Source organism: Periophthalmus magnuspinnatus, chromosome 6 (genome assembly GCF_009829125.3).
Source record: "Periophthalmus magnuspinnatus isolate fPerMag1 chromosome 6, fPerMag1.2.pri, whole genome shotgun sequence".
Classification (NCBI taxonomy): Eukaryota; Metazoa; Chordata; class Actinopteri; order Gobiiformes; family Gobiidae; genus Periophthalmus; species Periophthalmus magnuspinnatus.
The window spans coordinates 26537239-26552606 of NC_047131.1; the positions used below are offsets into that span (position 1 = coordinate 26537239).

Genomic DNA, 15368 nt, shown 5'->3' on the forward strand with positions numbered 1-15368 from the left:
TGCATTCATCTCAATGTATTGTCCCCTTATTACCCTGCCGCAGCCCACCTGTGAATTAGTCTGCGCGACTGTTTAGCTTGGCGATGATTTATTGTGACATTTTCCTACCAGCCATTCCTCATAGCACCACCGGCTGTTAGCTTTATTTCATTGTCTTCAAGCGTTCGACCGGGAGGAAAAATAATCACTGTAATAACAATGGACTGTATATTTCGCCAAGGGCATCTTCTTCCACTGCTGTTCCCACCACAAGTCGAGCCAAGCCTTTTAATGGCTCTACTAGTAGCTCTTGGAAGGCTCTGATAGTTGGCGAATCTTCAGTGGTGGACAACATTGCAGCGTTAGCCAAAAACTGGTGAAATGCAAGGGTTTGCTACTCACTCCAAATGGTACTGGCTGTACTTTTCCTTGTCCAATTTGTTGTGCTTCATAAAAGAAACATACGACATATTCTCCACTCATAGCCAAACACGCTCGGAATATGTTTCAAATTTCAAACCCTTCACAATCACAAATGACCAAAAAAGTGTGGAAATATAGTGTATGCTTTGAAGGGACAAGACAAGCCCAAAGCAAGGTGTTTGGAGAAAAATAGGAGATGGTGAGATATGATGAAAAAAAAGTACTGTAGCTTGTAGCGGTGGATTAGCAGCCTCAGGAGTCCATCCGTCTGGTCCCTTAGCCAAGTCAGACAGACAGCAGAACAACAGAAAAACAACATTACAACAAGTCAAGGTTCAGCACGGCTCATCCAACTTTTCTCTCAATGACCTCTGGGTTTACTGTTCTATGATGGACACAGTTTTGCTTCAGAGTTTTCCACTTACTCGTCAAAGTCGAGGGTTGTGATTGTTTTAAGGCTAAAATCGCATATGCCATTTTGTTTCTTACTAACGGGAAAAGTGTAGTTTCTAAACTATTCCTGACAGTTTCTATTGGTACTGCTGTATGAGTTTTGCCTTAGATGCTTGATGCAACATTTATGGTGGAGGGTACGCCGCTTGTTTGTCTCCATGGAGATGTGTTTGCTTTGCCTTAATGTTTCATAGCATGGCATTAAACTGATTTATCTTGTATTTGTTCGATTACATTATTTTATTGCTTGTATGGAAATAGATAAGTTTAATGTTGCACTGTAGAACTTTCCAGGGATTGTCTCCGTGGACATGTCTTTTGCTTTGCCTGAAATGTTCCCCACTGGTATTAAACGTGTCTTTCTTGCATCAAGGTGTTTTTATTGCAGGGAAACTTGACGCTAGAACTTTTCCATTTGGGGGCAGGACTTCATATAACATCTGAGTAGTATAAACCCTTGTTTCTCAAACCGGAAATGGCTTCTGGATGGGAGCTGAAACATCTTGATTGCAAAAACAGTGTCCAGATGAATACCTGTGGAACCTTATCTTTACTGGACCACTCCTGAAGCATATCTTTATTAACTTTGTGCATGTCCTTATTTGTATTTATTCAGTGTGTTTTTATGTTGCACTTTATCACCAAAGTAAGTTCCTAGTCTGTGAGCTGTGTTCGGTGACGATGACAATAAAATTCTTCTGATTCTGAACGGATTATCGCTTACATTGTCCCATGCATTCTAATTATGAGCAGAGTCATCTTTCTACAAATCTGGCCTGTAATTTGACTCGGTCACCTGCTCGTCTCCATGGAGATAGAAAAAAGGAAACCATGCCATTTACTTTTCAACACAACAGTCTTGAAACAGTTGAGCACACCACTGAGGCAGCCACAATCAAGCAGAATACAGTACGAATCACATAGACTATAATGTAATTAAACTAACAAAACAAAAGTATACAATGCACATATGGTAATCGTTTCTCTGTTACGAGCCTGGCCACTCCTCGAACTCTGCTGTGCTGTAAGTGCTGTGGCCTTTACGATATGTACTTCATCAGCCATTAATCCAGCTCCTCTAAGAATAGTATACAAAATCTCCTAAAGGCGCACAACGGGAACCATCTGCCTGGACTGTCTCATATTTGGTCCAACGCTTTTATTATTAAAGAGGGACCATGCTGTAGACAATAAAAGCTAATCTCTCTTGTTAATTAGTCTAATTCACATAAAAAGCACTTCATCTAAATCAGCCTCAGTAAAGTTAATTTTCTACTTCCAAATATTTAATTAAACTGTGTCATTAATAGTTACATGGGCTTTTGTTTTAATACTAAGACAATTATCGCTATGGAACAAACAACTAGGAATATAATGCAAGAAAAATAAACAGCTGTATACAATTTAAGCTTGTTTTGACCTGATCCGTGCATAAAATACAATACTGTCCATATCACTATAGTGTATTCAGTGCGAGCATGCGGGGATTAGGTTAGAAAATAGGCTGCTGATCCCGGGTCAGTCACCCCGGAGAACCGATAAGGGAAGAATTTAATGTGAAAAAGGATATGTTTTACAATAAATCCAGTCTTTACGCTACAGACAACAGAGCAACCTTGGTTTTGTGAGACACTATTTTTTACTTCTCGTTTATTCACCCAATAAACATCAATTTTTTTTGCATAAATGACAGTGACATATCAGTTGGCCTATATACTGGGCTGATATTTGCACTTTTTATTAAATCGGCCAGGTTAGGGTTAGAAAATCAGCCTTAAATCTCCAGACTAATATTTTGTTCTGACATCTGCTTAAAGTAAAGACATTTAGCTTTTACTGGAGACTTGAGTGAGTGTGTTATTGCATAAAATGTGACTACACAGCTCTCTCGTTAGTAATAAAACAGTATTGTGCTTGTCTAAAAATAATAGCTATAGATATGACTTTTTTCTTATTATACTCTTCAGAGCAGTGAACCTTAGACAGTAATTGAGCTTGTGGTTATTTTTGGGTAAATTATCAAAATCTATCGTACATATTTGCTTCAAAAATCTGTAGTACCCAAGACGTTGGTTGCTCTGGATTTAAAAAAAAATAATGGTGTAGACCATGAACACAAATATTATCGTCCAGTTTCTGTTCATAATACTGTAAAAATATAACAAAAAGGTGTGTTTTTTCTTAAGATAAACTGTGATAGCACTACAGAACAATAACTGGACTTAACGTCTATGCTGTTTTTTACAATACCTCGTGTAACATTGAAATTGAATTTTATTTTCCAAGATTGCAGATTATGTCACTTCATCTTACTTTTACAGCAACGCAAGCAGTTGAACAAACTGCACACATGCTCGAAAAAGAGTTTATAGGGCAGAATTTGGAGACTGAGCGGTGTGAATGAGAGGCCAGCAGACAAGCTTCGGTGAACCCTTGGGGAAAAGTTGCTGATGATTTTCGTCATGGTGATGCAACATCCATTCAGAGGAAATGACGGAAGTGAAGGAGCAGAGAAAGAGTGGTTATAGGTGAGGAAGCACTCATACGGTCAAGCACAAAGGTGGCCATAAAGACTTTGTATTATATATGAACATTGTATGAGCTGGTTTTGATTGTAACAAAATAAAACGAGGTATGGACCATTACATTGGCGATGGTTTCTCATCTGCACTTGCTAACATACGCCCACTACCCAGACAATGTTTGAGAGAAGAGAAATTGGAGTTGAAATGAGAAAATCTCTAGAGCTGCAAGTGAAGCTGTTGTATAAATATCTTGCCATTTCAAGTCAAATGACAGGTGACAAATGTACCATTCCAGGGAAATTACCTGAAACAATCGTGCTCTGGGGAGAGCTTTGCATCAGGCCTCTTGATTTACATTATCTGACATTCTCCAGTACAATGCAAGTTTGTTTGATTATTTGCACATTCCTCCAACACAAATAATGAATTTATTAACGTGTATAATGTGGAGAACACTGCAATTAACATGTTGAGACCACTTGTTAAACGGATTTCTATTGGACTTAACTGAGTGCGCACAAGACTAACATGGACTTAGTAAAGATTAACTCAGAACAAACACAATAAATCCTCCAGCTAAGGTAATTCTGGCCAAGCCTAACTTAAGTTGTGGAGGTGGATCCGCTGGTGATGCACTGCAGTCGCTGATTGCATTAAGAGGTGGGTCAAATGCAGGGTATCTTACCTCTATCCTTAATAAAAACACTGGTTAAAATGACCATTAATACATAGGAGACGAGATTTTAAGTCTTAAAGGTTCTGTACCCATTTTTTTCCATGTATTTGAGTAAATTCTTGCCCCAGTACAGACATCGCAGCTCTTGAGGTCAAAATAAGTCTGCGCCGTGCCGTCTACATCTACTTTAAAAAGCATTTTATTGTCCGATAATCATAAAGGTGCACATTAGCATGCTAGTTGTTGTAATCTTGTAAGCTACTGTCACGGCAAAACCCACTTTGTTGTGAAAGTTGTGAAAAGTGCTTACAAACTCGTAATTAGGATGCTCGAAATTCCTAAGGTAAGTGAGGAGTAACTTTGGCCCACTGCAAACCGTTTGAGATGAAATAGTTCTGTTTTTCATGTTTTTAACACAGTAAAAGTCAGGTAGAGTGCCTTTAACAATTGGGTTTTCAATTGCAAAGTGAAAATTGTAGTAAGTGCTCGAATGCGCCCACCGTGGCAACTCCTCACCAACAAAGCGGTGTGAGTCGGAGGCCACCAGACAAGCTCCATTGATCCTAAGCTATGACCGATCAAGACAGGCGTGTGATGCAGCGATGATAAGGAGGAGAGGCTGGAGCGTAGAAGCAGAGAAATGGTGTGATTAGGTGTGAGGAGTACTCATTTGGGAAGACAAACAACTTCATTTAAAGCCAGCGGAGCACACAGCCTGCTTCTCCCACTACCAACGAGCTACATTTGCATCTTTCCGTGGTTGGTTGGGGCCGATCCTCCTCATGACACGTTCGGGCCCATGTCTAGAGTGATAATAGATTATCACAGATCTCGTCTCAAGGGCCACAGTCTTTGATTTGCTTTTGAACACTTTTCACTGCTTTTGAGGCGTGCCAGATATTGTCTTCGTATCAACAGAATCTAATGGTGTTTTTGCTCTATTCCTCAACTGAACCCTGAATAGCCACGAAGAGAAAGAACATAATTTCAAAATTCACTTTGTAACGTTTCTGGTGGAGGGTTAGGATGTTCCACAGTTTGGTTGTCGGTCTCAATGTAACCAAGCAGGTGGCACAACAAGGCCAGGTGCAGGTCAGATCTGTGGAGAGGCAACCCCACACACAATAAAAATGCAAGATATTTTTTTTACTGTGCTGTATTTTTCGAGATATTATTTATTTTAGCAATCGGTACACCTGCAGTTGAATAAACACATGATAGATAAGTGTAATGCCGCACTGTGAAACATTCCAGACAAAGAAATAACATCTTAATGGAGACAAACAGGGACGTTATATACTTTACTATACACTATATTACTGTTACTAATTGCAAATAAGTTAGAAAAGTGGCATCCATCTTGTTGTTTTTTTATGCATTCTTTTTTCTGATTAAAAATCTTATCTGGCCAAAGCTAACTTTAGCTCTTTGTCCTAATACAATGATGTGGATTGACCTTGTGGCATGATTAGCTTTGTGCATGTGGGTTGCCGTGAATGCAAATAAGCCCCTATGTATATGTGCAGAAGTTTAGTAAAGTGCCAATTCTTAACAGATTTCTTTAACATTTTGACCTCCCTAAAAGTCTTGCACAGTGGCTTTATATGTGCTTATGGCTGCTTGGCTTAGTGCCAGTAAAGCTGTACATTTAATATCTGTACCACTTCATACTGCTCCTGCATTATACACGAAATATGTTGCTCTGAGTCACTTTGGCCATATGAGATTTTCAGCTTGGACTTTAATGTAGTTTATACCATAAGAAGCTGCACGTTTCAGCTGTAGATTTAATCCGCGATGATAAAACGTCCAATTAGAAGTAACTGGCGTGTGTCCTGTATTACTTACCAAAGATGTATTTAATGTAAAGTTGCATTTGGTGTGAACTTCAAAACAACATATCAGTGGCAAAACCCAGAGCAGCTGATGCAAACGTTTCATTTTTCAGCACCGACCATGACCATGACCAACATTGTAAATTACTATTGCACCCAAACGCAACATACTGTAAAACACAACTATAAAGTGCAATGGTTTTACTACTGGTCTCTAGCTCTATGACTCAACCTAATCTGGAGGTTGGCTGTTCAATCCCCGTTCTGTCAATGTGTTTTTGGGCAAGATACAGTACATACCCCTTTGTTTTCTGTGGGTGTTATTGTCCATAGTTTAGCCCTGGAGCATTTTGCAAACTATTTCATGTGGTTGTGTATATCCTCACTTCACAATATGAGAGACTGAACCAAATAATACACAGTTATGTCATGTTGTCAGCGCTTTTGTGTAATAATATATGTATTTGTTGTGAAACTGGCCTTATCAGCATTCTCAGTTGGTAACATAACTGCCTCCCGTGTGCAAATTCTCCACATGTGCCAGCTTTAATTCCAACCGCACTTGACATTTATTGCACTGTATATCGTGACTTGTTTTCCGTCTCCTCTGCCCTAAATCACGCTCGCTTTTTTACCCTCACAAGGTGGAAGAGACTCATTTTCCAATTACCGATCTTGTCTTAAGAAGTTAATTGTGAACTGACCTCGGGAGTTGTTAAGGACGTTGCACGCTTTTTCTTTTCTTTCTTTAACCTGTAATCATAATAAAACAGAAAAGTATGAGAGTGCTCCAGAACATCCCTCACCCCGCCTAATCTCATACAAACACACAAGATGGCCGCGTGCCAGCTTCAAATGCTATTTTGCAAACCGTGAGCCCGTGATTCATATTCTTATGGCATTGAACCGACAAACACTTTCTGTTTTGTTTGAGTTAAATTTGGTGAGATGGGTAAAGACGAATTGGAGTGCAGCTTTGTGAAATAGATTGACTTTGGAGTGTTTTGCTATTTTGACATTGTAGTTTTGAATTGTTTAGAGGACAGTTTAAGCAATGAACAGCCCTGTAGCTGAGTTTTTCTTTGTATATATGCAAAATTTGGCTTGCCTCAGTAAAGATATATTGTATAAGCAGCTTTTGAGGTCAAAATAACAACAAATATTGTTAGTGTCACAGTAAAACTCCGCTCTAGTCTCTGAAAGTTGTGAAAAGCTCTTATAAACCCATGGTGAATAATTAGGATGTTTGGAATGCATGAGGCGGGGGTGTTCAAACTTTTTTCACCGAGGGCCACGTATTGAAACATATTTAAAGCGAAGGGCCACAGACCAATGTCGATAAAGGGAGTTAAATGGTGCATTTCACACAGGTTTGACCGAGACATTGTACCTTTAATAAGACTTGGAAGATTATTTTTAGGTCTGTGTCACAATGCAATGCCATGTTATTCAGGTTATAGAGGTAGAGTCTCTTCAATTTGTAGTAAAAATACTTCCTGATCAATTGGGCCAGTTTAGGAGGAGGCATGAGGGCCAACCAAAATTGGTCTGAGGGCTGTGAGGAATAACTTTAGACCACCGCAAACTGTTTAAAATGAACTAGTTATGTTTGTCACTTTTTAAGAGAGTAAAAATAACAAACAGCACCTTTTAAGAGTGTGACCATTTAAATTTTTCCCCCCGTAGGTAATCCTCCAGCAACAGGCACGGGGACGTTGATAATCTACCTGGAAGACTATAATGACAACGCCCCCTATGTGGTGCCATCTGTAGCGCGGGTATGTGAAGACGCCCATGATATCAATGTGGCCATAGTGGGAGGCAGAGATAAAGATCTACCACCCAACGGCGCCCCCTTCAAGATAGAACTGGGAAAACAGCTGGGCCTAGACAACACATGGAGAGTCACAAGAGTCAATTGTGAGTATTGTATGTCTTCTGCTTGTTTTGTATTGTCCTGCAAAAAGAACAAAAAAAACAAAAAACAATTCCAGATCTTAATTCATAATGAACAAATAGGACTTAATTAGCTTAGCAGTTAACATTAGGATATTAATTTATTTTTAGTTAGTAAGCCTGAGTCAGTGTGTCTGTTTATTCATTATCAGTGGTGGAAGAAGTACTCAGTTTTGTTAGTTAAGTAAAAGTACAGATACTGGTGTAAATAAATAAATAAGTAAATAAATGTATGAATTAATGAATAAAAAAATAAATTCTCAAGTAAGTAAAAGTATCACATAAAAACAAATCTACTCTAACTAAAAGTATTTAAGTACCTGTTTTATATTTCACACAAGTGCTGTTCATTTGTTAAAGAGTTATATGTACTGATATTGATTAAAAATTACACATATTTTGATCAAAAGTAGCAGTACAAATCAACTTCTTAATTTTTCTTATGAATTTTGTGTGTTTATTTTTCTTTGCTCAAAGTCGAAGCTTGAACTCGAAAACTTTAGTCAGGATGTTACCACAAACATGATAAAAACAACCACTCAAATCACTTGAAAAGTACTTTTTAACTTTGAGTCCAGTTCAAAAACATAGTGGAGTGAACAGTACAGATATCTGCTCTCAAATGTAGTGAAGTAAAAGTGAAAAGTATCTACTGTAAAATGTACTTAAATAACTTACAGACACTTAAAAATTCTACTTAAGCACAGTACTTTACTACTTGTACTTCGTTACCTTCTACCACTATCTTTGATCAGGTAATTGAGATGGATATTATGGTGTTAAAGAGTATTTTCTGTATTATAAAAAAAAATCTATCCATTTTAACTGAAGAAGTGAAAAGATATGACATTGAATAACTGATGGTACTTTTTTATCGAACCAAAACACGATCACAGTACAATATGACTTACCACTGCATTTCCTGGGCACTATACCTGCCATTTTGCCTAAAATCATTTCATATTTTTGTCAAGTTCATCCAGCCATGCCCGCTCGAGTATCTCACGGTGTGTTGATTTGATGATACTATTGACTTGTCCATAATTTGTTAATTCTGAGGTATTTTTAACATTTTTATGACGCTAAGATGAAGAAGTGTGTGGGTTTCTCATTTCCTTCCAAGAACACTATTAAGTGAGTCAGTCTTCCTGAAAAGCCTGTTGTCATGTGTTTGCCAAAAAGCACTCAGTGAAATGAAAAACAAGAGACAGGGGAACCGAGATGAGACTTGACGATGCAGAAAAGCCCAGCGCCCCTGCACATAAATATTTTAGTGTGAGCAGTGCGGTCACCTGTAGCTTCTTATTACTCCAGAGTGTAATTTTACATGTTTTCTGTCAAAGTGTTTTCAAATCAGTCAATTTTGAGCGTGTCTGAGTCAGTACGGATCGCATGATAAACTGGGTAAAACGGCAGCTAAAACGGACAGGCGAGACATTGATTTTTGGTTGCTTGAGTGCAACTGTTGCCCATGTGTGTTTGAGTGACAGAGCAGAGACAGAACCTGCTCAGAGGTATTAAAGCTGACAGACAGAAGGAGGTAGAAAGGGAGAGAGACGCGCTTCAATCACTAGCACCGAAAGACCCTCGCTAACACAGAGGGGGACTGCCGCTGTGCAAGGCTCCGAGCCATGTTCCGTGCCAGTGTGAGGGCTGTGAAGTTATGCTCTGACCGTACACTTTTGGACCTCTATTTGGAACATTATTTACGGACAAAATGCTGCTCTTTGACATTCCTGTTCTTTTCCATTCATCTTTCGCTAGTTCAGCAACATCTTAGCAGAGCATTTGGGACTTCTCGCTAGAACTGGGGTGACAGTAGCTCATTTGACAGTGTTTTCGCCACTGATCTGAAGATTTGCGGTTCGATCAGTCCCGTTCTTGACATAAACATTATTCGTAGAGACGTCATATCTACTGATCCACAGGTTGGCGGTGTGATTCCAGATAAATGCTGCCGTTGTGTCCTTGGGCAAGACACTTAACCTGTCGTAACGTTTGACAGGAGGGACCAAAAAGACAGAACTCGGGGAAAGGTTTAACAGAGTTTATTTACAAGAGTGCAAGTGCAAAAATTGCGGTAGATCAAACGGTGAGTCGGGAGCGGTTTTTGCCGTGGTCCAGGGACAGAGCGTGACTACCAGAGACGGAGACGGGATGGACACTACCGGTAGAGAAGAGCAGGGTCGGAGGCAGGAGAGCTGAGCGGATCTGGTGAGGGGCAAAAGTATCCAGTTTAGCAAAAAGCGAAAGTCAAGCAAGAGTCAAAAAGCGAAAAAAACTTTAACTGAGCCAAGCAGGGAGGACCACAGAGATACGTGGACGATCTGGCGCTGAGTGTCAGGTCCTGGCTCCTCTTATCCTCCCCAGGTGCAGCTGGTTGCGGATTAGCTCCAGGTGTGCATGGGAGGAGCCAAGATCTCCGCCCCAGCTCCAGGCTCAGACACAGAAGAGAGGGGAGAAAGTGCAAAAAAAAAGGCAGGACAGACGGGGATCGTGACATAACCCACGTCACCCTCAGTGTCTGCGTACACTTTAAGAGTAAAAATTTAAAGTATTTTACATAAGTGCTGTTAATCTGTAATGTCAAATGCTGTCATCGCCGATATAGCGGAGTTGTGGATTTTCCATTACCGTAACTTCGCAACCAATCGTGCTCTCATGTAAATTCAAACGGCATCTCAAAGCAGAGACATGGGGCTATTTAAATATTTTACTGTCATTACGGTAATCTGCTTATGTTGTCCCTCAAAGGTGACGAATCAGAGCGCAGGTGCCACGGCGATTTTCCCAGTCAGTTGTTCAATGTGTGAAAGGAAAAATACAGAAAGAAAGAAAGAAAGGATGAATATGTAAAATAGAGGTAGTTGTGTGAAAAAATGCAGTATATTCTGACACTTCCTTTAACATGATTTGTAGACCGCCTAGAATAAAAGCCTAGGTGAGCGATACTGGTCTATAATGTGCTCAGTTCTCAAAGGGTTAAGTTGTTGAAGTGTTAAATGTAATGATACTGATTAAAAAATTATGTGTATTTAGGTAAACAGAAGCAGTACAAATCAATTTTCAAATTTTTCTGATGAATTTTGTGTATTTATTGCTGTTTGCCCAAAGCCGAAACTTGAACTCAAAAACTTTAGTCAGGATGTTTCCACGGACAACCCCTCAAATTTCGAGCTGCCACAGATGAATGCTGTTGTGTCCTTAACCTTTCTTCTCCTCAGCCTCTATGAGCTCCTCCCAGACCTGACCATCAGATATGTCTAATCCCTAATATCACACACCATAGGGTATTATCATAATCACGTATGTTTAGAATGCAAATTACCCTTGAAGAAGAATCTCTATGGAGTGTTATTCTGACCACTGTCTTCCTTCTATAATTCTGGGCACATAAAAGTCCATAAATAGAGCGTTGATAACAGTGGAGTGCTTTAATGGCGTTTATAATAATAATAAGGCTAAATGCCATGTCTCCTTCCATAGGCTAAAAAGGATTTGAAGTGTTCTTTCTTTTAAGATGTGTGACCTACTACTACTACTAAGTCGATACAGTACTGTATTTTTAAAACCCAACCTGTTTCCATCAACTTGAATCCCAAATTGTCTCGTGGAGCTGACAGATGCCAAAGCTTTTTAGTGCAGCTTTATCTCAGCCTTTTATAGAGCACGTTTTATTTGCAGCTAAATGTTGCTAAAGTCATTGTTTACAGCAGTGTGAGACACGTGAAAAGGTGCTCTTAGCATATTGTGACACATTTCAGGCTGACAGGAAGCAGTAACAGAGTTAGATCTTGTGCCTTCTAAGGAACTTTAAAGTCTGACGCAACCCAATGTAACGCCTTACGCAATGTGGCCAATGGCAATTTCTGCAGCTTCATTTCACAGGGATTGGTGGCAACTATTTACCCACCAATTATTTCAATTAGTTTCATGCTTAATATATTTGCAGAGTTAACTTACGGCATTTTAAACATCACATGATACTGATTGCTCGTCTTTCTATCCCCCGCAGCCACACATTCCCAGATCATGCTCTTGCATAGTCTGAAGAAAGCCAACTACCAGCTACCGTTGCTCATCACTGACTCGGGAGTGCCCTCCATGTCAAACATCACAGAGGTCAAAGTTCAGGTGTGCGAGTGCAAGAAGAACAAGATGCTGTGCAGCTCAGCCCAGTCCCACCACAGTAGCCGCAGCAGCTGGAGCCTAGTAGTGCTGCTGGGGACGCTGCTCGTCGCCATGCCCTGTAAGTAGCACCAACACTGATGCAACACGCGCAGGCATACATTAGCATACATTATGGGGATTGGGGCGGGCAGTTTCCCACATGTTTGTAGTGTACGGGGTGTAGTGGTTTCAGTTGATTTTGGAGGGTGTTCATCTGTACATATAGAGGCATCTGTTACGACGATACAGAGCTGCGGTGAGGGAGATGTTGTCTTTTTATTCATTTGTTTGTTTGACATAAGCCAGAGTATCAACAGTACACATCAACACAATATGCCATAGATAACCAAAGTGAAGAACATTTTAACTGGCCAAATGTAAAAGCCCCAAACTTTCTTTTAAACAGAATGGCATGTAGAAATAATGCACTGAACAGGTATGAAAAAACGTCCTCCTACCCACAGAAAAAATACACATCAATTGCATCAACTGCATTTTGAACAGGACTGAAAAGAAAAAGTGTTTGTTATAATAGTTTGAGGCCTGCTGAAAACACTGAGGGGTTTATTTTTAACAGTCTTAACAAAAATATACAAGTAAAACAGTTAGGAAAAAAACTATCGATTCATTGTTGTTTCTGTTGAGCAAAATTCTGCACAAATCTTTACTAAAATTGCAACATTTGAACCTCTATAAGACTCCAAAATCTATCAAAATACTTTCACTTTTTATTCTTTAAGTACATTTTAAAGGGGTACTTTAATACTTTTACATATAGGGATGATATTATTCTATTTTCTGATGTATGTTTCAGTGTTGTTTCCTCATCAAAAACATACCTGGAGTTGCGGTTTGTTTTATTTGTTCTTCTCTCAAACAGAAAACGCTCAGTCCCACCTTGTAATGTCATGTGGTAATACAAGAAGTTCTCCGCTGTCACTGTGTTTTTGAACTCCATACACCTTCACTAGAATGATTTAGATAATTTCAGCACAGGAATCGCCAATTTCTACTGAACAAAAGGCTGTTAACTACCTTCAAAACTATCGATTCATGACATCACAAGGTGGAACAGAGCGTTTCGAGGTTTGGAGATGTAGACAGACTAGTAAAAAAAGGATTACTCAAACATGTGTGAATGAAGCAAAACACAACTCCAGATGTGGTTTTGGTGAGGTAAGAACATTCTAACATGGATAAAAGCTCGCAAAAGTCAATTTTGTGCAATATATGACCTTTAAGTAGTACTTTTACTTTACTTTCACTTTCATTTGCCTTGGTTTCGCCATTGTGCACACTTAACAGCGCTGACACGATATAAAGAACAACCAGCTTTGAGTTTGAATGAGAGTTTTGCATTGAATAGAAGTCACAATGTTCTCCTACTCTTATTCTACAGGTGTAGTCTGTTCAAATGTGGCATAATCCACGTGGGCACTCATTCTATTTAATTTAGCAAAATGATCTTGTTACTTTTTGCCCAGGGCGCTCCCCGGGAAGTCCAGCTACAATTTGCTGTGAATCTCTCATTGAAGCCATTAGAAATAACATGAATTATTCAGTCTATTCAACTGCTCCACTGCTCAAACATTATGAACGGCATCCAACCGCTAGTTTAGTGAAAAGAGAAATGATTTGTAACTTTGAGGTTTGTCTTCCTTCTTCTTGCCAGCAGCACTTCAGCAGGGGGCAGAGGCAGGAGACAGAGCTGACTGACAGGTAAAAAGGGGAGAGAAAATCGAAGCCGGATTTCAGATATCTACATATTCTGCTGATACCACTTAGAGTACAAGCATTTGATAGATTTGACTAAATTCGTATATTAGTAGCAAATTATGTATGATTCTCAAAGGTGGGCAGCCTGTTATTCAGTTATCTACTTGCAAAAAATAACTTTAAGGTTTGAGCTTACTATAGAGAATATAGAGAGACTATATAGAATTTGGGTTTTCTCACGGTAATTGTTTAGAATATAGAGCAACTAATGGTACTTTCAGCTCTTTTATGGGATCTGAATGTTTTGGATCCGTTCATTCCAAAGAGTCTCACAAAAGACTGGCTTTTTTACTATTTATTTATAGAAGAGAGAAGCAATCAAGACTCAGAGCTGTTTAAAATGGTTCAAACTGAGAGTGGGAGAGTGTTTACCCTTTGGAATTATCATAATCTAAATAAAATGCTGCGCTACAATAATAATAATGTTAAATTTGCTGTTATTATGATATTATGAAGTTTTTCTTTCTCACTCGTGTCTCCTGCTCTGCTTCTGCGTTGATTCTTGTGATGGTTCAGTGTTTACCAGTGTAAAAATGCATGCAAATTAGAAAGAAAAAGATACAGCTCCTTTAAAAAATGAGATCTGGATCCAACCGTTCACGTACTACCAATATTTTTGACCAATTTTGTTGCTTTTCCCCAAATTACATTGTTTACATTTACTACAAACTTCCTCCAAGCCCTTTTTTTTAGATCAAACATGTGTCAAACTCGCCCAGGGGCGAAATCTGGCCCGCCAAGTCATTTTATGTGGCCGCGACAAGGTAAATTAAAATATATGACTGTCTTAAAATGTCAGTTTATCGGTAGATAGGCAGTTATACAGTCTTTTTTTTTTTACATCTATGCAAATTGGCCCTCAGTGAAATTGAGTTTGACACCTCTGCTGTAAGAGAACTGTGTATTCATCTTAATATAAAGATGTATGTGTATTTTTTAAGCAGCAGATATCGACCTTTGCTGGAGATTTAACGCCAATAGCTGATGCACTAAAAAGTCCAAATATCTATAACAGTATATATGAGACATGATACTAGGTTTAGGGAGATGGAGGTAACTAAAAGATGTAGAACCAGGCTCATCAGCTGGTGGGTGGATCTGGACGGGAGGAGGCAAGACAAAGAACAGAAGTAGGACTAGTCTGTAACTATCTCCAGTGGTCAATATTACATTATGTTCTTCTATTTTTTAGCAATGTTGGAATTGGTTTAGACGTAACAGATGATTTTTGATTTGCAGCAGAATTTTCTCCAAATACTTTTCTCCAACTTGAGTACTCCAACTTCTCCAGCTTCAGGGGATGACTTTTTACTTGTACTCAGCTGATTTCTAAAGCCATTACACTGTGCACTTACACTTTTGCTACTGCACCACCTTAAATATTTCTACAGAAGGACGTATGAAACAGCTCTTCCAATCTTCAGCGCAAAGTTTAACATAAAATTATAAAGTTACTTCCTTGACGGCGTGGGCTTTGTATAGCTTTGTTCATTACTCACCCCTCGGAGCATATTTAACAAGTCGTCTCTCATCATACACTGTAAAGTACTTACCTGAGACCTGTGGCAAACTCCA

At 39.2% G+C, this 15368-nt stretch overlaps 1 protein-coding gene across 2 annotated transcripts in view; it reads left to right on the forward strand.

Annotated features, from left to right (window-relative positions):
* The window catches only part of cdh13 (cadherin 13, H-cadherin (heart)), a 334193-nt gene that overhangs the window by 305112 nt on the left and 13713 nt on the right, over positions 1–15368 (forward strand). The window contains exons 13-15 of one of the 2 annotated variants that reach the window (XM_055222714.1): positions 7578–7811; positions 11863–12096; positions 13690–13736. In XM_055222714.1, coding sequence (XP_055078689.1) covers positions 7578–7811; positions 11863–12096; positions 13690–13733 — 512 coding nt within the window. In that variant the 3' untranslated portion in view covers positions 13734–13736. The remainder of the gene's footprint in view (positions 1–7577; positions 7812–11862; positions 12097–13689; positions 13737–15368) is intronic. The other variant, XM_055222713.1, reaches the window with a different exon arrangement.